The sequence below is a fragment of the Dendrobium catenatum genome, unplaced genomic scaffold, assembly GCF_001605985.2.
Source record: "Dendrobium catenatum unplaced genomic scaffold, ASM160598v2 fragScaff_scaffold_974, whole genome shotgun sequence".
Classification (NCBI taxonomy): domain Eukaryota; kingdom Viridiplantae; phylum Streptophyta; class Magnoliopsida; order Asparagales; family Orchidaceae; genus Dendrobium; species Dendrobium catenatum.
In genome coordinates this window covers 2,683,487-2,707,985 of record NW_021319436.1, presented here as the reverse complement: position 1 = coordinate 2,707,985, position 24,499 = coordinate 2,683,487, and the positions used below count along the sequence as shown (strand labels likewise).

Sequence of the window (24,499 nt, the reverse complement as noted above, 5' to 3'; positions counted from 1 at the left end):
TAATAATCATGCTATGCGGAGATCAGTCAAAATACTTCACATCGCCCCTTCGCTCTGTATTACCCGGAACTGCAACTTGGTAACACTAACAAGGTTGCACCTAATTCGCCTCCAGATGTAGAGCTACGTCTGACATGCACATAGAATAATCTCTCGTGCAATAGAGGATGAAGGGCAGGTCAAAAAGAACAATAGGACCTCAATATACCATGATTATTAAATTATATTGATAATATATATGTAATCATATAAATAAATTGTAGAAGCAATATTGCAAATTATGTTATATTTTAAAGATCTGTCAACTTCCTATGATATATTACCCTAAGTTATATAATGCCAAATGATTAAGAGTTCCTTTGAAATGGCTACTCAACTTTAAAAAAAAAAAAATTAGAGTATTATAATTTAAAAAAAAAAAAATAGATAATAATTTTAATATAACTACCATAAACTAATAAATTTGATGGCAAAAAATAACTTAATATCACAATAATTTTTAAAAAGTAATAATAAATAATATGCACTAAAGGATAACAATAATTTGAAAATTAAAGCAGTAAAAACACTCCACCCTCCAAATCCTACATAATTTCCCACCATTTTCTATGCCAAAATTTCATTAATAGTATATGGTTTGAAATAATTTAATATAAAACGTGTTCTTCATTTCACTTGATAATACTAAAAGACATGAAATTAAAAACTAATAGTAAAATTTATCAATTTTTTACCTAATAATAATAATAATTTATAGCAAAGCATAATGAATAATATTAATATAAACATTATACATCAGAGCCCTACATTAGGTGCCCATACCCACACCCACCCATATACCCACCCATACCCAATAGGCATGGGTGAATATGGGTACACCCATGACCTCGTGGGTGGGTATGGATGGATACTCAACATAGAGGACAAACAGATTTACATTACTAATTACCATATACATGAAGTATATTACAATAATCCTTACTACGCAGTGCGTAATACTGAACCGCGTCGTGACCACGATAAATTTTGATATGTGGCTTGAAAGTTTGCAGTCAGAGAAAATGGCAAAAAACCTCAAGGCCATTAATTCGATGCACGCTGCATTCAAAAATCGTGAAAAGTGGGTGTGTGTGGTTGGGTATGACATCCCGAAAGTTACCATAGGTGGAAATGGGTGGGCAAAGCCCGTTAGCTCAGAGCGTTGGGTACCCAACCATGACCCCGTGTAAGGCTCAGTTATACATGCAATCTTACTAGCTCATCAAATGATTTCCCCGTGATTTTTTTTTTCTTGACAAATTCATCATTTTGCTGGAAGTCATTAGCGATCAACAGGAATTTCAAATATCATAAATTTTCCAAGACACTTACGAACGATAAACAACCATTTTGAGTCCTGTAAAGTTTGGAAGAGCATGACTTATTCAATCAAAAAATGCATTCCCTTTGTAGTTCTAGGCAACGCAACATTAGAAAGTTTTTCATGGGGAGAATGAATCGAAAGGAGATCAAAATTGAATAAAATAGATCACAAATCAAAATTATCTTCAAACTAAAATTTTCTCATGTGAAGATTAAGATCTCTTAAGTAAAAAAAAAATTAAACTCTTAAACATTGAGATGCCTTTTGGTATAATGATTGAAATTTTATTAAGAAATTCTAAAGTTAGACATGCTTGTCCAGGAGCAATCCTGAAATAAATGACCTCCTGGAAAGTTCCACAAATAGGATAAAACCGTGAGGTCATTAAGTCAAAGTGGACAATACCTCAATAGTTAAGAGTTTATGTTATTATAAAAAATTTCATAATAAAAACTCCATAGTTAAACATGCTCATGCAAGGGCAATCCTTAGATGAGTAACCTACTAGAAAATTACAACGAGAAAAACCGTGCGACCATTAGGCCAAAACGAACAATACTTTGATAGCTAAGAATTTTGGGCTGTTACATACTTTTTGTTTAATTTAATATGTGACTAGAATTAATTGTTTACTTGAGTTTTTAACAACACCAAAATTTTAAAACATCTGCGTATCAGCACAAAGGAGAGCCCCATGACTGATATTTAAGGCATTTCCAGTAAATATTGACAATACCAAAGACGTCCAACAAAAATCAATGTACTGTAAGCAAACAAAACATATGATACATGCTGATATAATAAATTTTTCCTTATTGTGAGTTCATCAAAATAATGCTACCCATACCTTATTGAAGTTGTCCTTACTGAAAACCCTACTTGGAAAAACTGCAACCCGTTATTTATCCCCCCACGCGAATATCTTCTGCAGACTTCTACATTCATATGCCTTGGTTTGCTATACTGCAGGAGTAAAGGCAAATTAAGAGATGAAACATTCATATAGAGGTCAATTTCATACATACTTCTTTTTCAATGGGCTCGACTTAGGCTCTGTTTAGGACGGCTTTCCTACGGCTTCTTAAAGTAGATTTCTAGTAAAAAATTAAAATTTTTGTACTAAAAAGCTGATTTAAAAAATAATAAGAAAGTGGTCACAAACGAAACCTTAGTGTTAGAACTCAACAATTACTGCTCCAGGAACTCTCGAATCATTTGCCGTTCAACCAAAGTGAGATCATCTTCAGCTATCAAACGCTTTCGCAGTGCTTTAGACTCGTTATCAGAATCAGAGCTTGAGACCTGCAACGATGTTTGGAAGAAGAGATTCCTGTAGATGAGATTAATAGAGCAAGTTGATGAGTTTAATAGATTAGGCAGAATCCCTTACATGAATGTAGTTGTTGACATGACCATCCCCTTGGGGACTTGTCATTAACTCAGAAGTATTACAGGTCCATTCACCATCTACTATGTACTTGTACTCATAGTGCCCTTCCTGTAAAAAGCGCAAGATCAGCGTTATGGATTCAGAGTAAATTTTACCAAAATCTTCCTGTTTTGTTTGTAAATCAATTTGCAAGTTCCTTCAAATAAAAATCAACTATGTAAAAAAGCAAATGTTAAAGTTTACAAATTAATAAACTTTATTAGGATCACTCGTCAAGAAGCGGAAAAATTGTTGACAGGTTTATATAGAAACAAATATATAATAGAACACTAACAATGCATTTCCTTGAGATAATTTAAATTAGTAACTGAAATAGACATGAATGTGATGCTACAACTAGGTGCAAGTTCAGATGCTTTTATCTATAAGCAGTTGGAATAGTTACTTTATGGCCTTGCATTTGAAAAAAGGAAAAATAAAAACATACTCACAGGCAAGTCTCTCTCCAGAAGCCATACACTTTCAGACGGATTAAATTTTAAGGGAATTCTCTACAAAAAAAGGCACAAGCATTAAGTAGAAGAAAAAATGTACAAAAAGGTTGTCTGTGTTCTAGTAACAAAATATTTATATAGGATTCAAATAAATAAAACATGCACGAACTGGTAAAATATGCAAATACTATTGGGAGTACCTTTAAATTTTCTTTATATTGAAACAACCCTGGAATAACTAATATAAGTATGGTATATAAATATATTTATTTTATTTTATTTTATTTTTTTGGGTGGGGGGTGGTTGCAAATGTAGCCATTCAGTTTGCCTCACTACCAACAATGGACCGACACCATAAATTTCTATGTCCAAGATTCACTCATGTCCAAATGAATCATATTATCGATCAGCAATTAGCAATTTTGATGTTTGATTATAATTATTTCACAAATAAAAAACAAATTAGCGCAAATAATTTCACCTGGCCCCAACCAATATCAAGACCAGAAACTTCTACTGAGGAGTATTTGCCACCTTTCCACGATAGTATGACACGGCCACTTGGTAGTCCTGTAAGCTGAAAACAAGATGCAATGAATAAAACAATTGGGCAACGCAATCAGAAATGCCTTTTTAAATATGAGTGATTAGTATAATGCAAGGTACATATATTACTCTGAAAATTGTTCAAAAATGATATTACAGCAAATGCAATTTGTAGCCAAGCACGTACCATTCCATCTTCAGATAGGATGAAATGGAAAAAATACCCAAAAACAAGCATGCGAGTTCAAAGTTCAGTAAGATCACAACCACTTTATAACACTTTAAAACTGCAGCTATTAAGAATTAAAAGTTCAATTTCAAGACTAAATTCAGCAAACCATTCGAACATGCCTAACCAGTTGGCATATGGATGAAAAGAATAAATATGATTCCATTACAAAAGGCATTTATATGCAAGTACGTAGTTGGATAATATCATCACCGGCAAAGGCAGCAGAAGCTGTTCTTGTGTTGATGATAAGATGAATATGACAAGAAATGGAGGATTTGCTGAAACTGTATGCCATAAAATTTTAGGAAAATTAATCGGAATAAATAAATTTACCCAAATGTAATCCTTATTTAGCCTAACTGTGCGTTCTCAATCCTATATTTCCCGCCATCTCGTGGACAACCACCAGGTCTGCCTCACGTCACATCTCTTTCTCCCCAAAAAATGCAAGCATCTCTGATGGGGACATCGACAAGAGATTCCGACGCGTTTATCAGAGGAAACACTGGAGATCAATGGCCATGATGGAGAGACTTTACTTTTGATGCACTTGATGTATTATTTATTTTATTATTCAGTTTTTTTTTTCCAATTTTATCCCTATGGGTAGTAGTTTGTTATTGTAGCCCAAGGGGCATCTAGTCTTTTTTTTTGTCATGTCGAGGCTTATATATATGGCCCCTTCTTATGTATTGGGATGATTGATTGAATAATTGAATAAAAAAATTATGTTTTTTATGTTTCCCTCAACGTTGAGTGTTTAAGAGAAGAAGGAAGGCCCTAGGGGTGGGCAATCGCAATACCCGTCAACCTTTGAAAGGGTCCGAGGTCCGTGGCTTTATCTTGTTCCTCTCATCTCCTCTGACCTTCCCCCTCTCTTCCCCACACCGCCGGCCTGCTCCACTTCCACCGCCCCCCATCTTCTCTCCCCTACCTGACCACCACCACAAGGCCGCCGCCCTTCCTTGGCCCTCTCCCCTCCACCGCCCGTGCCACCACATTGGCTCCACCACCACTTCTCTACCAACCCCCATACCGCCGGCCACCCTTTCCATCCACCCCCTAACCTTCCATCAATTGTCTTGAATGCTTTCCTAATTTAGGAAGATAAAATTTGGAGGGATTTTAAATTCAAATTCAAATAGATTTGAGTTAATTTCTTTCCTAATTTCCTATCCTAATTAGGTAACTCTTTTAATCCCTCAAATCTAAAATCAATTTTAGATTTCTTCTTTAATTTATTTAATTGCTTGGGCCCACAATCCCAATTAAATAAATCCCCCAAATTCCCCTCCATAGGATTGACCGCCCCCTCTTTCTCCAATCACATTAATTAGAATCCAATTAAGGATCCAATTAATTAAATCTCTTGGCCTAATTCCATCCTAACCTCCTTTAATTTCAATTTTCAAATTTGAAATTCCCCTAATCCTACATTAATTAAAATCTGAATTTATTTTCAGATTTTACAATCAAATCCCTCTCCAATTCCTTTCCTAGCCACCTCTCTCACATCCAAATCCTAGCTCACCGCCAGCCCTCCCCTCTCCTCCCCTTCTTGCTTCACAAGCCCGCCGCCCCAAGGAGTCCAAGAGAGGAGCCTCCTACACTCATGGATGGCCAACCCTGAGGTCGACCACTGTTTTGCCTACAACGCACAAAGAGAAATCGACATCCTCCTTTCTCCTTTCTATGAACCGGATTGGGAATACAACTCTGTGGAAAGCTACGTCAGTCGTATCCTTTATTGCCTCGCCAAGATGATTGAAATTCAACAACCCAGAGCACCTTGGCTTCTCATCGGATGGTCCACTCCTTCTCCGCCGCCGACTACCTTCTCTTGGATCAAAGTCGTTGGTGTTGCTACCATCTTAGTGGCGTCGTTTAGTGTGCTGAAAGCTTCTCTCCGCTAAAACCATATATTGAGTGTGAGTGAGAATGGTAACTCTTGGTGAACTTTCTAAATATTAAGCTTTGGATTTTATTACGGCATATCTAGTACTATTGTGATAATTTCTGAATTGTCTTATCTTGTTCTAATCTCCTAAGTTTTGTAATTGCATACCACGACAAAATTGATGATTGAAAATTCTTATAATCATGCCTTATGGCTCATTAACCTTAAAGTAGCAAGTTTCGCAATACTTTTATTAGTTCCTTGCAATTCTTGTTGGTTTCAGATCATCTTGGTATCAGAGCATGGTAGGCATGTATTATTGGTGCTAGAAGTTAACCTATGAGTCTAGCTATCCATTCCTTAGTATGTTTGCATGCATAACATCACCTAGATATTTTATTTTTTGGTTTTTTCTTGCTGTCCAGTAAAAATCTGCATCATTTAGTGACGTTTAGAAGAGTCTAACTTAGTTTTTAAGTGCTTTCCTCACCCTAGCAACCTCCCTAAACACCAAGACACTTAAACTATTGTTTCACCTTGCTGTCCAAAACATTCCTACATCAATTAGTGTCATTCTAGTGAGTCGAACTTTGCTCATCTTTGCTGTCCTCAACCCCGGAACAACCCTAACCACACCCAAGTGTTTACCCATGGATTCGGAGTAAATTCAGTGGACTCTAGACTTGATTGTAGGCCAATTAGGAACAGTTACCCAACAAATTAGAGAAACACGGGGTGAGTTAGCAGACTTTAGGAGGCAAGCAGGAGAACGCCTAGATAACATCGAATGTTTAGGGAAACCGGCAATCTATACACCTTCAATACCTCATTCCCCTTATGCCGAAGAGGCTCGTACTGATTATGGACCTCCCCGAGACTACTATCGTCCCAACCAAAGACCTCATCAAGAGCCTGTTAGACAAAACCCCACTTGGGGAGATAACGACACCCAACTACTGAAAAACATTAGGATTGATGCCCCATCCTTCGATGGCAACCTAGACCCTCAAGTTTTCTTAGATTGGCTCAAGGGTATGAATAGTTACTTCATTTGGTATGATATCTCGGAAGCGAGAAAAGTGCAATTTGCTGAAATGAAATTGACGGGTAGGGCTAGTCAGTTCTGGAGTAACCACGAACACATGCGCAAAACTCGAGGGGAATATCCCATCACTGATTGGAGAATGATGAAGCAAGAACTGAAACAAAAATACCTCCCTCCTTCATACTACCCTTAGACTCTTAGTTCGTTGGAATAGGTTGACCCAAGGTAGCAAGCCGGTCAAAGAATACATTTCTGCTTTTGATGACTTTATGATCCGTTGTAGTGGTGAAGAGAACACCACTCATGCCCAACTTCTTTCTATGTTTATAGCAGGATTAAGGGAAGATCTTAGGAATGAACTTTTCGCCAGAGGAGTGACTACCTTAGAAGCCGCTTGTAGTCTTGTGTTAGACCTAGAAGAATCTAGAAGCTATGCCCATTCTAGGAACCAAGACTCTCGTCCTAACCCATTCAAATCCTCCTCTAGCCAACCACAAAACAAACCAACTGGCCTTGTTATCAGTCGACCCACTGCTGGGTCTTTCCAACCCTGCTCTGACTATAAGGATAAAACCCCTGAACGAGAGACACCCAAAAACCACTGCGGGAACTAAATGCTTTCGATGTCATGAGTATGGACACATTGCCTCTCAATTTTCCAGCCCGTATAAAGTCACGATAATCGAGGAAGTGGTAGATGAAGAGGAAGAACCTGATACCGATTTGGTTCATCATGTGGACGATGATGAAGACTTCTTCATTGATGAGGACCCCGTCGAATTGCAAGTTGCTAGATGTGTCTTGTCCCAACCCAAGTCGAGCGATGATTGTCGTAGGACGTCTATTTTCCATACATTTACCAAAATTGGAGATAAAAACTGTAAAGTCATCATTGACAGCGGAAGCTGCATCAACGCTGTCTCCTCCACTATGATACCAAACTCAACCTGAAATCGACACCCCACCTGAACCCCTATAAGGTTGCCTGGATTAACTCAACTGCCATGGAAATTAAAGAAAGGAGCCTTATCCCTATAGAGTTCGTGGAATATCAAGAAAAGATTTGGTGAGACGTTTTAAACATGGATTTTGGACAGATTATTTTGGTCACCCTTGGCTGTTTGACAACGATGTCCATATTTATGGGAAAATGAATACTTGTGTGTTTGAACACAACGGTAAAAAGATCAAACTTATACCCTCCCTCCCAACCCAAGCCTAGTTCCTTTACTTTACTAGCTTGAAGTAGTTTTTTTTATGAATGCAAATGCAATGTTCAGCCCAACCCAAGCCTAGTAAGGATGAAGTTAAACCTGTCCCTGTTAAGCCTAACAAAGGTCTAAACTTCTTGACTGCGAAGGAAATGGATGTTGAGTTTCATCAAGGATCCCCCATGTATGCCCTTGTAGCTAGGGAAGTAAGTGCTGACCAAGAGGAACATGTTCCCGATGAAGTTAGAACCCTCTAAGAGACTTTTGTTGATGTCTTCCTAGAAGACTTACCCAACCATCTCCCACCCATTAGGGACATCCAACATGTCACCGATCTTGTTCCAGGAGCTTCTCTGCCCAACCTCCCACATTACCGCATGAACCCAATGGAACATGCAGAGCTGAAAGAAACAAGTGGACGAGCTCCAACGCGGCTTCATCAAGGAGAGCCTTAGCCCTTGTGCTGTCCCTGCCCTTCTGACCCTCAAAAAGGATGGATCTTGAAGAATGTGTGTTGATAATCACGCTATCAACAAAATCACGGTAAAGTATCGTTTCCCCATCCCGCGTCTAGATGACATGTTAGATATGATGATAGGAGCCACCTTATTTTCTAAGATTGACCTTAAAAATGGCTATCACCAAATTAGAATTTGCCCGGGAGACGAATGGAAAACCCGAAGACTCAAATGCATAATGAAGGCTTAAATGATAAAAAAAGTAAAAAAAAAAAATCATTTAAAGATAATAAAAAGGGTCTATGAAAAGAAACATTGTCAATGATTTTTCTATCGGCGCTTATCTTCATATACTATATTCAATTTATCAAGATGAGATTGTCCCCGATTAATGAAATAGTTGATTTTTTTTAATCATTGTAAAGCATAAAAAAGCTTGAATTTCAAATGGCATTGCATAGTACATACATATGTATTGCTGAAATTTGTCATATATATATATATATATATATATATATATGAATAAATGTTTAAATTCAAAATACATTGAATTGAATGACATAATTTAATAACTCAAGAATATCAAGAGCCAACATGATTCATAACCCGAAGTGACTCAAATGCATAATGAAGGCTTAAAATACATCACTACAGGAAAACACGGGATTACCGGCGGATTAAATCCGCCGATAATATGTGAAATCCGACAGTAATTAGTGTTTCCGGCGCCTGTTCCGGCAAAAATTGCTGCGCAGGTTTGGTGCGCGTCGATAAATATCTTTCGACGTCTATAATGCGCCGGAAATGGTTCCGGCACACTTTCCGTCGCATTACCGGCGCAAAAAACTCTGTGCAGCCGGCGACTTTCGACCGGTAAATTCTGGCGCTTACTGCGCCGGAGCTTTGCGTCACATGATTTCGTCAGTAATTACCGGCGGATAAAGCCGGAACAATTACCGGCGCAACGGACGCCGGAAAACTTCCGGCGTATGTTGCACCGGAAAATGCGTCGTAGAGTTTCCGTCGCAACAATGCGCCGTTACCTGCGCCGTTCGTACCGGCGCATAATATTCCGCCGAAAAATCCGACGGTAATCGCGTGTTTTCCCGTAGTGCATGAAAATGATTCAATAGCACCTTACTATACATAAATCACTCAATATATATAATTTTCAAGTTAAATATAGTGTGGTCTAGTTACATAAAATATAGAGTTTTGCATGATGATGAATATTATGAACATGATATTTCACATTAGCATTCTCTTGCTTTAAACAATTCTATTGTGACAAAATGGGGATCTTGATTCTCATATAAAGCATTTGATGATAGTTGTGATAACTCTACTCCAAAATCATTTATGAATCATTGAAAGATACATGAGATCTCAATCGTCAAGTTAGCAATGGCGTTGATGTGAAAATAATGTGATTGGTACCCATCAATATATTTTAGGAGATGAGTTTGGTGGGGATGCATTAGGAGGAGAAGAGAGAGAAGCAAAATATCAAGGATTAAACATCAGTAGAATATTAAGTCAATTGCATCGGATGATGTGGAAATGTGATCTCTAATGGAAAACGCTTCAAAAGATTTCATGGTGTTTCATAGAATTCAACTGAAACTATAGTATACTTTATCTATATTGATGAAATCTATGTGTTGTAAAATGATTGTGAAAAGGTGGGGTTCCCTAAACGAAGTGGTTATGGCAATCTACGAGAAACTAACAACACTTATTATGAATTATGAAAGTTGAACAATATCTCTATCTGCTAAGAACATGACAATCCAAATATAATATGAAATATTTATCTACAATCATGTGTAAAAATAGCCACTGGATCCGCAACCTACTTGTACAAGCGGACATAAGGCTTATATCTTTACGATAATACTAAAAATATACATGAACATAAATCCTGCATGTGCTTCTATCGTCATATTTGATTCCTAAATCTAACGGTCCAAGAATGTTGTGCAAGTCAAATATTCAAGTTCCATCCTCCTCTTTGGAAGGACTGGAGTCGACCTGACTTGAATTATAAGATATCTCCTAAAATTCTACAAAATATAGATATTTTTCAAATGACAATCATGTTATCCCCAATGGGTCGTGTTGATAGCTAATCTCAACTGAATGAGTTAAATCTCAAAACCAGTAAAAGTATAAATCCTTAAAGTGAAATCTATTACCTAAAAATTTAAAACTAAAATCATTCACCTTCCACAACCGTTTGTCGAAGTTGTAACTTTGAAATTAACCTCAGCTCATAAAGAGCAAATGTCATGTCAGGTGTATCACTAAGATTCATCCTCAAATAGTCTCTTGTCAGCAGGACTCGGTACATGCCCTCTGATAGAATGGTTTTGCCGCAAAATGGCACCATTATATTATGATCACAACAAAAGCTCGTATATTCCCTAATGGCGTCAAACACCTGAGTAATGAATCATAGGGTATGTTCGTAGGCATAAAGCATTTTGTCAGCTAAGGTGGATTCAGATCTATCCTCTTAGACAAACACCACCCTAGGTCTACAAGGTATCCATGGCTGCCGATAAGGTGACTTCTGTTAGGTTGGGTCAACTACCTCCTCTAACTAAGTAAACCAGGGACCATGACAACCCGGGATGACGGAACCATGGGATCTTGATCGGGCTTGTCTTCATTTCCCCCATCACCTATTTTAAGTATCTAGTGAAAAATTTAAAAATTATAAACTCTAAAATCCAAAACTAAATTCAAACCCTAAAACTATTGCTATTATACGTTGGGTTTGCAACCTATGCGACCTATCTTACGACTAGCCTTAATCGAAAGTTCTCTCTCATTATCGGGAGGGGTAATTAATTATAGGGGCATGTGCCTATAAAAATCAGAACTCATATTATAAAGTCCTCGCAAAACGAGGTAAAATCTCTGGGTAGTGTCTCATCTACAAACATAATCAGCCTTCTGAAAGTTTATCCTAGAACCTAAACTCATTAAAACTCTCCTTGCCTACTTAAACAAACAAACAGAAAAGAGCTGGCGCGGAGAGGTCGTGGGTGTGAAATTTTAAAAGCCCACATGAGAGAGAAAAAGATTAGGGGAGTGAAGAAAGAGGAAAAAATTTGGAAAAAGCAACAATATAAGGGAAAAAGGAATGAGAACTTCCGGGATGATAGCAAGTAGCTTTCAAATCATAATTTCATTCATTCAACCAATGATTTATCACAAAGTAGACTTCCATGTTTAAAGAAATGGAGATAACTATATAAGATCAATCTAAATTTAAATCTTTCCCATCAAAACTACCATAAAAATGGTCCAAAGAATAATTTTACATAAAATAAAAATTGAAAATCAATTTGAAACTAATCAATCCTCCACAATTTCATTAGAGATGAGAGAAATCTACTCCAAAGAGTTGAAATACTGATAAAGATGAAGCAAATGATCACCAACTCTACTAACATTTTACAGTATTTATCATAAGGTGAAAAAATGGGAAATTCATCCCCCGGTGGAGAGACAAATGAGAAATACTTCATAGGATGAAGAAATGAAGGAGAGAAATATCGAAAATTACCAATAATAGTTAAAGAATCTTACCATAAACCCTCTAGAACATTAATAAAACCCAGAGAAGAAATCTTTAGATTTATTAAATTGACAGGAAATAATCAAACTACCTACTAGTTATTTTAAGAAAATGTTGATACGTACCATAATTAATTTAAGGAGTAGGTTGATTTCTCATTGGCAAATTTCATTTTCAACACTTTTTATCTCTTTTAATAATACTTCTGTGAAGAGGACGAGATGAAAATGTTTCTAAAAAAAGACAATAGTTTCTCTTTTCTTCTGATAAACGTATTGGAAATCATGAAGCAAATATTAAAAAAAAGCAACAAAGTTAAATAATATATTAATATGTAATTATTAACAAGGAAAATTGAATGCAGATTGAGAGGAAAAAGCCTCAAATAATAAATGAGGGTAAAGATTGCTTTAAGCAGAATCTGGCAATGAGAAATTACAAAAAGATAGCCAGAGCGAGATCTGGGACAGGATGGGCAACCACGTATTAGGTTGTTTCTGAAGATTTATCTTGCAGTCAACATCGTTGTAGCAACAAGGCCAACAGTTGAATAAAAACACAGTGAACCAAACGTTTTGTATGTGCAGTAGGATAGCCATAGTGGAGAAGGACATGAAACAGAAGATTATTTTTTCAAGCAAGAGACATGTATGCGACCATGAATGATGAATTTGTTTGACACTGATACTAAAGTGATGATGAGTAGAGTTTAGAGATATGGGGATATGAGAAGAGGAAGAGAAGAGAAGAAATAAGAAGTAACAGCGGACGGGAAAGCAGAACGAGAATTTATAAGAGAGAAAAAATAAGCATTCAAGCCATAATTTCATTCATTCAATCAAAGGTTTATTACAACTCCCTTATAGAACAAGGTTAATAGATAAAATTAATTTTATACTCAAAGTACCCTAATAATTATCAAAAAAGGACAAATTTACAGAAAATAATGCAGAAAAGAAATCTAAACCTAAGCTATCATGCATCAACTATGCACCAACATATTCTTTTAACTATCCATCATGGGTTAAAACTTTTAACCACCAGTAATAGAAACTATTATTCATAATTCCGTATGTTAACACTAAATTTACATTAAAACATTTTTTTTATGGTACTAACCCTAGTAAAATAAGATGTCTTACCAACTGGAAGAGAAAGAGTTAAAACTTCATAATAGTGCCTCAACTTGCACTAATCAAAATATTCAAAAAATTAATAATAATAATGAAACTTCAATCAATGAGAATTATCACCATACTATTCCATCATCTTGTAATGGAGGCATTTTTAAGGCAATAAACTAAATAAATAGATACTTGTTTGAACAAGGCATTTGGTTCCATTAACTATGACATAGCATTTAACTGATATATTAAAGAGAAACACTAATATAGCTTCCAAACCACTAAGACTTACAACATCAGCAGTAGCACTCCTTATAGCCTCCAATTTTGGACAACAAGCTCTTCTGCTCTGTTAACCAATGATTTGATCAAAATGAAAAAAATATCCCCTTAATTAACGAATAGACCTTAATAAAAGAATAAATGAAAATACAAGGTACAAAAAATAACAATGGTAGTTGCATGCAGAGATTAAGGCTTCGTATAGGACAGCTTTTGACAAGTGAATTAGATTTTCAATAGAATACCTTGAGGGATAACAGTTTCTCATTGTTTCTGGATCTAAACAGTGAGTAACCTTGGTGTTTTAACAAAACACAGAACAATGGCAATTGTACAAGTGTATGAAAAAGTTTACGGGGGTGAAGGCCAATACTTGTAGGAGTTGCAGCTGCTATAGTAAATTGGATTGCAGAAACAAAAAGGATAAGGGGAGACTAGTATTTAGTGAAAATTCATACTTCATTCAATCTAAACTTGATTTTAGATTAAAAAGATATTTAAATTTATAGACAACAAAGAAATATCTAAAAATCTATTCAAATTCAGATGAAACAAGAAGATAGAGACTATCCCTTCAAAGTGCTACTACCCTTAAATTCCCTCAAAAGGTGGTCGGCCTAAAGATAAATATGATAATTTATCGAGAGAATCTAAGTTAGCAAGCATGATTCCCTCCAATTAATTTTTCTATCTACTCCATATTTGAAATTCTAAATTGAACTTTTAAAATTAAGTCCTCACTCAAATCATATATGCAAATCAAGCCTTTCCAGATTGATCATGCAAATATTTTTTAGACCTTCTTGGATCATAGCTCCCCATTTTTGGCATTTATTCCTCCAAAATGAGAGCTTTCCATCTTTTGTCTCTAGGACATGTTCTTTCTTCTTGCAATCATGAGCTTCTACGTAAGCTAAGATGGTTCATTATCCTTTTTTGATGCAAAGCAATAAATAGGAAGGTGCTTCTGATGTTTTACATCAACAAAAGATATTGACCACTTGCGAGAATCCTCTAGCCTGAGGTCTTCTATTTCTCCAATGAGCATGAAAACTTAGATCAACTAACTTTACTCTTTTTTCCCTTTACAAGTAGGAGTGTCAAAGAATGACCCACACAGCAACCCAACATGGACATGGCATGAAAAATCATAGTTCGGGTATGAATTTATGATTCAATAAAATTTTGGGTTGAGTTAAGGTTGACCTATAAATCTAGGGTTTGGATCGACATGCAAATTCAAATACTATTCGAATTGTAGTAAAACAGTTTAGGTATAGGTTACATGAGTAATTTTTGAGATAAATGGTTTTGTTCAAGTTAAACAAGTCATGTTAATCCAAAAATATTGCATGATTCATATAATAAACATGTTAAAAGGCTTAGGCTTGGATCAGACAAGTCTGATCTAGTCAAGTTTAGATCAAATTTTTTTTCCTAATTAATAAATGGGTTAGGTTCAAGTGAAGCAAATTTAGGTCAGGTCAATTTCTAGTTAGACCTGAACCTATCCCACCAACCCAAATTAACACCCTTATTTATAATCACAATTTTTTTTCATCTTATCCGAAAGAGAGTATCCCTATCCCATAAATATGGACTATTAAATATAACATTGAATAACATCCAAAAATAGCCCTAATTTCTTAACCAAATCTTCAAATAAGATGTCCATTTCACTACATTTACATAAATAATGTTGATTAGTGAGATATCAACTGAAGCCTAAGGTGAAAAACTCCCCCTAACTTCCTTAACATCAATGAGTATGCCATCAAGCCCCAATGCAAGATATATTTTTGTCACTCCTACTTCAACTTCTTTGGTAGTGAGTCTTCTTCTTCTTGTCCTCCAATTTCGGCTTCTACTCTAAATATTAACTCCAATAATGTTATAATTTATTTTCTAGATTTTTGCAACAGTGACAAGGTTAAAATTTTATTGTTTCCCTATAGTTCAACAATCAATTATTTTCGACTTCTTCATGGTAGCAAATTAAGCTTTTGTTTGATGAAAAGAACCATTGTCATTCCTTAAGTGTTATAGCTTTTTTGCAAGTCTCAAAGGTGCTAACAACTAAAAAAGGCTTCGACTCTGTGTGAAGAGTTCCATAAAGCCTAACGACATATTTCTAAACATAAAGTTTTCATCAACAAAATTTTAAAAATAGTATACTATCTTCAAAATTTTATTGTGCATTCACATTTGGAATGTTATACTTCTTAAACGTTTTCCATTAGATTCACTTTTCTTCATCATATCCAATAGGACATAATTAAGCTTTCCACTATCTTTGGAACTCTGATCATACCAATGTTAATAGATCATACATTTTAGATTGTGAATTCCGCTGCACTATAGCATGTGAGGATAACTTCAAACATGCAAATGCTATTGTAAACCATGCAGTATGTTTCTAAAAGCTCAAATCGATTATATATTACCTTATTGTAGTAAGAAAACTTCAACTTTGCATTTACCTCAAAAGATAGATCATTTTCTCCTTCTGTATTTTCTTAGTTACTCTCTTAGTTTCTCTCCTTATTAATGAATTCTCTTTTACTAGTGTTTGTCTTCTAGTGGATGGCTCAACTTTTGTGTAGATAGGCGCTAGTGGGATAGATATTATAGGAAAAAGGATTAAAATGGTCTCTTAACTTTTTATAAAGAGCCAAAATAGTCCCAAACTATATTAAAGAACATTTTGGTCCCTCAAGTCTTTAAAAATGAACCAAAATAGGCCCATGTTGAACTATTTACTTTAGTTCATCTTTAGAGAGTTAAAGGACCAAAATGCTTATTTAATATAGTTGGGGACCATTTTGGTCTTTTTCTTCTATATTATATGTGGTGGAAGCCATCATTATGACTATTTGTTCTTTTATCATGGTCATCTGGTCAACCAATAAGGATGATGATTTTATTATCGATAAAGCGCCCAACTTGATCGAATCTGATAAGATAACAAATAATTTGATCTGATTGCATAGTTAGTCAAAGTGTGAGCACTAAAAATTCCCACCCAATTCTTTTAATTAATAAATGAGTGTTTTGAGGTTAAACCATGATTTAAAATTTTGTACAATTAGAGGCTCGCATAAACACAATTTAAAAAAAAGAAGGTAATGAGACATACGCCTCAATTGTCGGCGCAATGTTAACAGAATTTTGAAGAGGCGTAAGAATTAAAAATTAGGATTTAAGTAATTTTAAAATTTAAATTTACAATTATATATATATAATTAAATATATTTACAATATATAAGTAAACCGAATTTGAGAAGAACCACACGACTTCAAACTCTCAACTACATGTCATAGAACCTTTACACTCATACACGATACTGCTATGTATAGGTCAATAATTTGCCACAGCTACTACTCCAACGACTCTCCTCTCGCATTTGGAACCCCATTTCCTTGGTTTTAATAAGAGGGAGGCAAAAAAGCAATTAACTATAATGATAATTTCAATGAAGATCCCTTAGGAAACATTAAAATTCATAAATTATAATATTAAACTACTTGTTTATATTGAACTGAAAGTGAGAAAGACTTTATTTAGTGAAGGGAGTTGCATTTTATGACTTTTTCTAGCCTTTGGCTTTTATGATCGTAATTTAATATCTTACTTTGATGTTGCATGTTATTTTTTAATTAATTTGATAGTTTAATTCTAAGGCTTATGCCTCGAAACGTCTTGAGACCAACACCATGCCTTATAAAAATAAAATGTCTCAATACCCAATTGCGCAATTTCAACACATGGGTTAAACTTCCAAAAAATAAATTAAATATCCGAAAAGACACTATCTAAAGATTTCTCTCTAATTTTACAAGAACTTAAAGATCTGATTCAAAGTTTTCCAAAACACAAGCCCCTATGTTTAATAATCCCTCTCGTTAATAAGAGAACTTTCTAACAAGGCTAGTTATTAGGTTATTAATGTGCAGTTTATAGTAGAAACAATTTGGTTTTAAAAAAGGGGAAAAGTACGTCGCTATTAGCTTAGAATGAAAGGTGGGAGAGTGATGATGAACGAAATCAAAATCTTTATCTAAGTGGGTTAAATGTTTGCTTAAGGGAAAAAAATTAAGCTAATTCTAACTAATGAAGAACTTCTTGTCCTATCAGATACATTTTATGGTTCACAGCTCATAGATTGAGCCATTGGATAATATTTGGACTTCAGTCATAAACATAATCTAGTGATGTCATTTTCCAACAAACCGCCCACTCAGAGGGTACATGCAACATTATTATAAGAGAGATATTTTTTAAGATTGATCAAACAGATACACTTGGATGGTTGATTGATTTAAGCTTAAAATGGTTGATTATTTCTTTAACATTTTTAGTTAAATGGGTTTGAAAAAAAAAATTATGAATTTTGTATTTTGATAGGGGATTTCCTCTCATTATAATGTCATTTTGAATACATCAAGTCATGCAAGTTTAGTTCAAAACTTGTCAATCACAATCGAAGTTATATAATCGTCACCCATTTCATAAGACAAAAACTAATGTGTCTAAAATGTTGAAATTATTGAGGAAAAATGCCCATATTTTCCAAATTAACGAACAAAAAAAGTCAAGAAATTCACCCAAACGGGAAACAAGGATGAAATTTCAACATTCATGAGTATCAAAAAAGTACTTAAGATGGTGACACACATTAATTTTATCTTTTATTAATTTAATTAATTAAAAATTTCGTTGACTGAACCCTAGGCCTTGTCCTATATCTAGTAATTCTCAAACTCATCCCGTTCTCCCCAATAAAATAAAAAAGTAAAATATAAATGGTTTACATCATTTGGCTTCGCTCAGTCCAATCATTGGTGCAAACCACCAAACCACTCAATACTCCTCACTCTAATTTACTGAAGCTTACTAACTCTCTTAATTTCTCTCTCTTAACTTCTCCACTCACACTCTTACCTAAACTACTAAAACCCATCAATGACAAAAATATGAGAAAATCATGTCACATGCTCATTGAAGAAGTATTGAAGGGATCAACAACGAGTGAAAGATAAAAGGGCTTCGAGAGATTCCAAATCTTCCCTTCTTTCGCTCCTAAGTTTCCTGAGACCCTAAATGATAAAGCAACCAAGAAGTTGCAATAGTTGCTTGTTGGAGAGAACTTTCACAACTCAACAGTGTGCAAATGAACATACGAATTAGTGAAACCTTGTGGGTGCAAGTTAAGCCCACCCCATCACCTAAACCTCGCTGCCAACTCCACCCAATGCATCTCACCACCAAGCTCCCCAAAAAACCTTCCCAGCTCATGGATTTAATATCCCCCTTTCCCAACCTCACTTTCAAACTCATCGATGTCCTCTCCTTTCCAACCACACCAGCGTCCTTCCACACAATAGTTGTAGACATCTCCACTCATTTCCTCTTCCCTTACTACCACCAACAACCTTGTTGCCAATCTTTCTCACCTTTAACAATATTCACTCCATCTCTTTCTCACCATCACCCTCAAACTATCTGAGCTACTAAAACACTTATTTCCGACCAATTCACCACGGAACTCCCATACATACAACTATCATCGTAGATCTTCCTCAACTACCCACCTCTCAACACCACCACCTCGCCCTCTCCTTCTTTGTCAATCTGACTAACCCTCTTTCTCTACTTCATTCTCTTCCTCACTCTACCTATTCCATTCTCTCTCTAACTCTCACCCTCTCTTAAAAAATAAAGACTATATTTTCAAAAAAAAAATGAAATTTAAAAAAAAAAGAGAAAAGCAATATATAGTGTACTCAACATAGCAAGCTAACTTCGTCATTGGCATCACCGCATCATGCTTGAAGGTATAAAAAATTCAACCTTTAGGAACTCATAAAATTTCGATTGCAATGTGTTTGATGTGACGAGCGAAACTTGTGCGTGTCATTATTGGTCCAACAGTGAAAACTCGTAGGCGACGCTCTCAACTCAATGGTTAAGCTTCATGCAAATTTTCTTAACACAGCGGAGAAAAATAGTTGCCAAGTTTCTAGTGCACTTGGTTTCTAAAGATTCCAACCATGATGTCTTAGGATACCAATCATACACATCCTTTTAGGCGTGTTGAGCAGATCTATAACTCCTAGTAGATGTCCACTATGCGAGAGAGATGTAGAAGACTACCAAATTTTCAATGAAGTGAGACATAAATAACACAAATTAAATATAAACTAAACAAAGAAACAAAAGGAAGATATAAATGCATGCTAAGAACGAAAAAAAAAACCTAAAAAATAAAATACTTGTCGTCTTCCAAGGCCTGTCAGACTAAGAACAAGAACATACATGAGACTTGAAAGCTTGTAAACAAGAAAGAACATGATTTGACAGTCTGATAACGAACATGAATAAAATCTTTCAATGAATGCTTGAACTATGCTACATCTTACATTGAAAGAATTAAAAAATAACTCGGATAGAACAAGAACAAGGAGAAAGCTCAAAAAAACTCAATCTCCATTTGCACTAGAAGGCTACAAAAATTTCATCTAGTTAAAAATTTATTAAATCAAAGTTAAAATCAAAGTAGAATCATAATACAATGATATATTTATAATCATAAAGCTTTCCTGAATTTACCCAAAAGAAAATTAAAAGATAAATTGCAACCTTATATTGAAACCTAAAGAATCCTATCACAACCATCATCCCCTAGCAGAACCTATCCGCCTTCCTATAATTTCCAATTGTGTAACAACCGTGAACAGGTAGAAGTCAAGGGAAGGCATTGCAAAAGACCCAAAAGGGCTCCTGATGCTAAAGACCAACAATGCTTGCGATGTAGAAGCCGCAGGAACAAGGAACCAAGAATAAGAATAGTGATCACCAAGGCAGAAGTTCTATATCAAAACTTTATGTTGCAACTCAACATTAAAAATTCAACGCAGTCGTAGAGAAGTGAAAATTGATATAGATTTCATTTAGATCTTAAGCATGCCCAGTAAAGCTTCATAAAAGAGAAATTTCATATTGCAAGTGCAAATGAAAAGATTAAGTAAGATGAGTTACTGGGGATTACCTGAAGAAATTTATGTGCCTCACTTAGTTTATATCCTAGAACCCAATACATATAGGCCAACTGTAATTTACAAAGTTCTGAAACAAGGTTAGCGACTTCTCTGCCACTTCATGAAAATCAAAATAGACTATTAAAAGAATCAACAAAAATAGCAACATTAAGAAACATTAGGAAAAATACTGCAAGGAAGTACACTTTAGTATAAAAGCCAACACCCCAGCCAGCAAGAAGTTCAGAGCTAGGGATCACAAGAATCGAGTCAATTGACTAGAGATGCTAATACTACTAAGACCAACTTACAGAAGTTGCAAAACTACAGAGCCTCTTTCCAGATAAAAGAAACTCCAAAAAATTATTCAGTTACAATAAGAGCATTTTAATATTAATATTAAAATTAATATCGTTTATCTGTTATTCATATTAATATTAATAATTAATTCATGTTACAATAAGAGCCGTTTAAAATTAATATTTTTTTGAAAATTAAAGTAAAGTAACATGAAAAGATGTTCAAAATGATCTGCAAAGAATAGAACTTGGATACACTTTGCAGAAATGAACTGAAAATGAAGCTTCATAAAACCAGTCCCAACTATTTCAAAGTAAAGCTAATGATTAACCAATAAGAGAAAATTGGAGAAAAGCAATACTGCCGTATGCATAACAATCAAACTAGTTGAGAAAAAAACACAATTATGTGGAACTTTACTATGATGCACATGCTAATCTGGAGGCCACTTTCTGATGACATACTACCATAAAAAGACTATCTTCTGCTTAATTCAGATATGAATGCCATATATTAGCTTCACGATGTGGCTAATAACGTGAAATTAAAGGGTAAAATATGGAACAATGATTCAAGCTCCCCACTAGACAAAGTTGAATGTACTGCGTCATTCCAACATGCCAGAATTTTTGCCACGTCTCCTAAGGGTCAAAATGGCTGCAGAACTAATATTAAGAACTAGTACCAAAGTAATACGGAAAAGGTTTCAGTAAAGGGAAAAAATCTCAAACAAGCTTAAGAAGAATATCAGTGTCAGCAGAAGAGGTGTGTGAACCTCTGCAACTTTCAAATCAAACACATTAAAGCAGCTCAATCATGACGTAAAAAGGAAAATAGGGAAAGGCATGAACTTCTGAAGAAGCATTTGAATCCCCTTATTACCGCAACAGTAGGTGCTCTTCCAAGACCCGCAGTGCAATGTACGTAGGCCACACCACCATTACGATTGATAGCCTTGTTTAATTTGCTAACAACAGCAGGAAGCCTCATCCTCAGATCAAAGGCATCAAAATCCCTGTTAAATCATAGATAAAGCTAAGGGTATCTCCAACCGAAAAACCTATTTTTCACTTCAAAATACAGTAACAATCATATCAAATAATAATTCATCTCTAACCAAACTCCATTTCTAACAACAAAAAAGAATATTCCGTATTTATCTTTAAATAAATTAATTACATAAAAATTAAATATATTAAAATTAGAAAATTAATAGCATAAGTTAAAATAATATATTTAGAATCAAAATCTTAAATTTTAATAATTTTAGGATATTTTTATAATTAAAAAAATGAATTTTGTGAGCAGTGCGACTGTTCACAGCTGCAAAAAATGTAGCTACGAATGCCGTTCGGGCAAACAGCTCGCAGAATTGCAAACGGCCGTAACTAGTTCAGTTGGAGATGTCCTAAATATTACTAATGCCATGCTCCTATTTTCACTATTAAAATAGTCGGGGGACTATTTTAAAATTTAATCCCTACCAAAAATATAGAACCATAAACATGGTAAAAAAATTACATCAAACTAGAAAGCAATGAACATAATTCAATAATGAACGTGAGAATATGAGATACCATATAAATATGCTCAAAACCACATTCTATAAGCTATGCCTCATATCTGCATCAGATGGAAATTAATGAATAACTGAATTGATTTACTGATTGACCAGTAAGCTTTCTTGAAGTTAATTTAGACAAAAAGTTGTAGCATGGGATCCATTCAATCCATGGGGGCTATATATGAGGCTGTGCTCTTCTTTTAACAAAGGAAATAATTGTTAGAGCATGACAAGAAAAAATTATAGAAAATTGGTTGATTGGTTGAGTATTTTCTTTTAATATTTATACAATCATAGGGGAGTTTCTAATAAGAAACATACAAAATCAGAAAATAATAATTATAATATTCCATGAATTAATGAGCAGATGGTAGGGATCCTATGGATCAATGAGGCAATAATGAAAAAGGCAAAAAGAAAGAGAGAGTCTCAGTGACAAGTGTTTGATACTGCCGCTCGAGTAAATGAATGGATGCCATCCATTATAAACTTGACTGATAATTTTTGAAAGACTACTACTGATAATATTTTAGTGAGAATTTTAGCAAGATTTTCACATGCACGAGTACAAGTACTTGTAAATATTTTTTCAAGTGCTCCTAGAAAGCCTTTTTTACTTTCACCATCTTGTAAATGGCCCAATTATTTTCTTCCCTTAAAGAACCCATGAATCAATCACGGACACTTAAATAGTTAGTTCCATTCAAATAGGGGCGGAACCAACCCTAATTTTCAGGGGGGGCAAATTTATAAGGCGTATATGTCGGGGGTCCAAGGGGGCAGCGTCCCATGGCAGGGTTCGATCTGTTGGGGGCAATTACCTAAATACCATAGTATTTTAAAATTTTTAGGGGGGGCAATTGCCAAAAAAATCCTTGTAATAAAGACTAAAAAATGGATGAAGAGAAATAAATTACCTAAAAACCATATAATTTAAAAAAAAATTTTGAGGGGGGGCAATTCAATTAGTATGTTGAATGAATGTTTTGCAACTGCCCCAATAAATTTAGATTGCATCCCACAATTCCAAGAAAACCCAAAACCAATAGTATGTAGGAATTATTATTGTTCTCAGTGGAGTGTGAAATTATAGTTCTATTCACAATAAAAAATAGAAAAGGAATGAAATGCATCCATGCAACAATGAAGACTACACACCAATAAGACCAATTTGCAGTAACACAACGATGAAGTTTGTAACAATAAAAAATGCTTGTGTCAATGCAACAATGAATGGTGAAATTATTAAAATTGGGGAAAGAGAGTACAACAATGAAGGCCGCAAGATTATGGTAATGCGGCGATGAAAGCTACTGTAATGAAAAACACAAAAAAGAGAAAACTCATAGAGCTCTAATATCATAAGAAAAATTGGAGAGAACCAGTTAAGTATTTCATCTCAACATCTATGCATTATTTTTATAATATTAGGAGAGCTTCTAATATTAAACATATAAATCCTATAAATAATAAATACTTTATAATTACAATAGTCTGCAAATGGAGTAATTGGGATCCTATAGATCAACAAGGTGGAAGCAAAAGCGGAAGGAAAGAGGCAAAAATTTTGATGAGTACAGCTCAAAAATAACTATCAACAGCAAAAGTACAAAATCATAAGTCATTCCAGAGGAAGCTTTAGAATTTCCAAGATTTTCTTGTTCATTTAAATCGATATCCTGGGGTTCACTTTCTGGAGAAATTTGGTGTTCATAGGTTTAGAGAGGAATAACTTTTTGTGTCCATTGACATATACACGTGTGGCTTCTTGAAAGTGGATTGATCCCTCTTTTCGCTCCCATGTAGGTAGGCTATAACCAAATCACACAATTTTTTATGACTTTTATGCGCTTTATCACTTTGTTGTTTAGTTTGTGTTGATCAAGTTCATTCCAAGAAGATACTACCGCATTAACAAGGAATTTGTTCTAACAAATGATACTAGAGCGGCTTTCTTTTTTTTAAATA

The 24,499-nt window shown here is 34.9% G+C and overlaps 1 protein-coding gene across 2 annotated transcripts; it reads right to left on the bottom strand.

Moving 5' to 3' along the window:
• Positions 1-1,937: 1,937 nt before the first annotated feature.
• Positions 1,938-21,982, bottom strand: LOC110101941 (phosphoglucan phosphatase DSP4, amyloplastic; the record flags this gene model as incomplete). 2 transcript variants are annotated; one of them, XR_002303755.2, is given in 9 exon segments in its annotated part: positions 1,938-2,326; positions 2,389-2,457; positions 2,531-2,665; positions 2,754-2,861; positions 3,245-3,304; positions 3,730-3,825; positions 13,640-13,696; positions 20,679-20,738; positions 21,850-21,982. XR_002303755.2 is itself a non-coding variant. In XM_020830050.2 (8 exon segments), coding segments are annotated over 7 exon segments (628 nt in total), but the record flags the coding sequence as incomplete, so codon positions are not given.
• Positions 21,983-24,499: the final 2,517 nt, after the last annotated feature.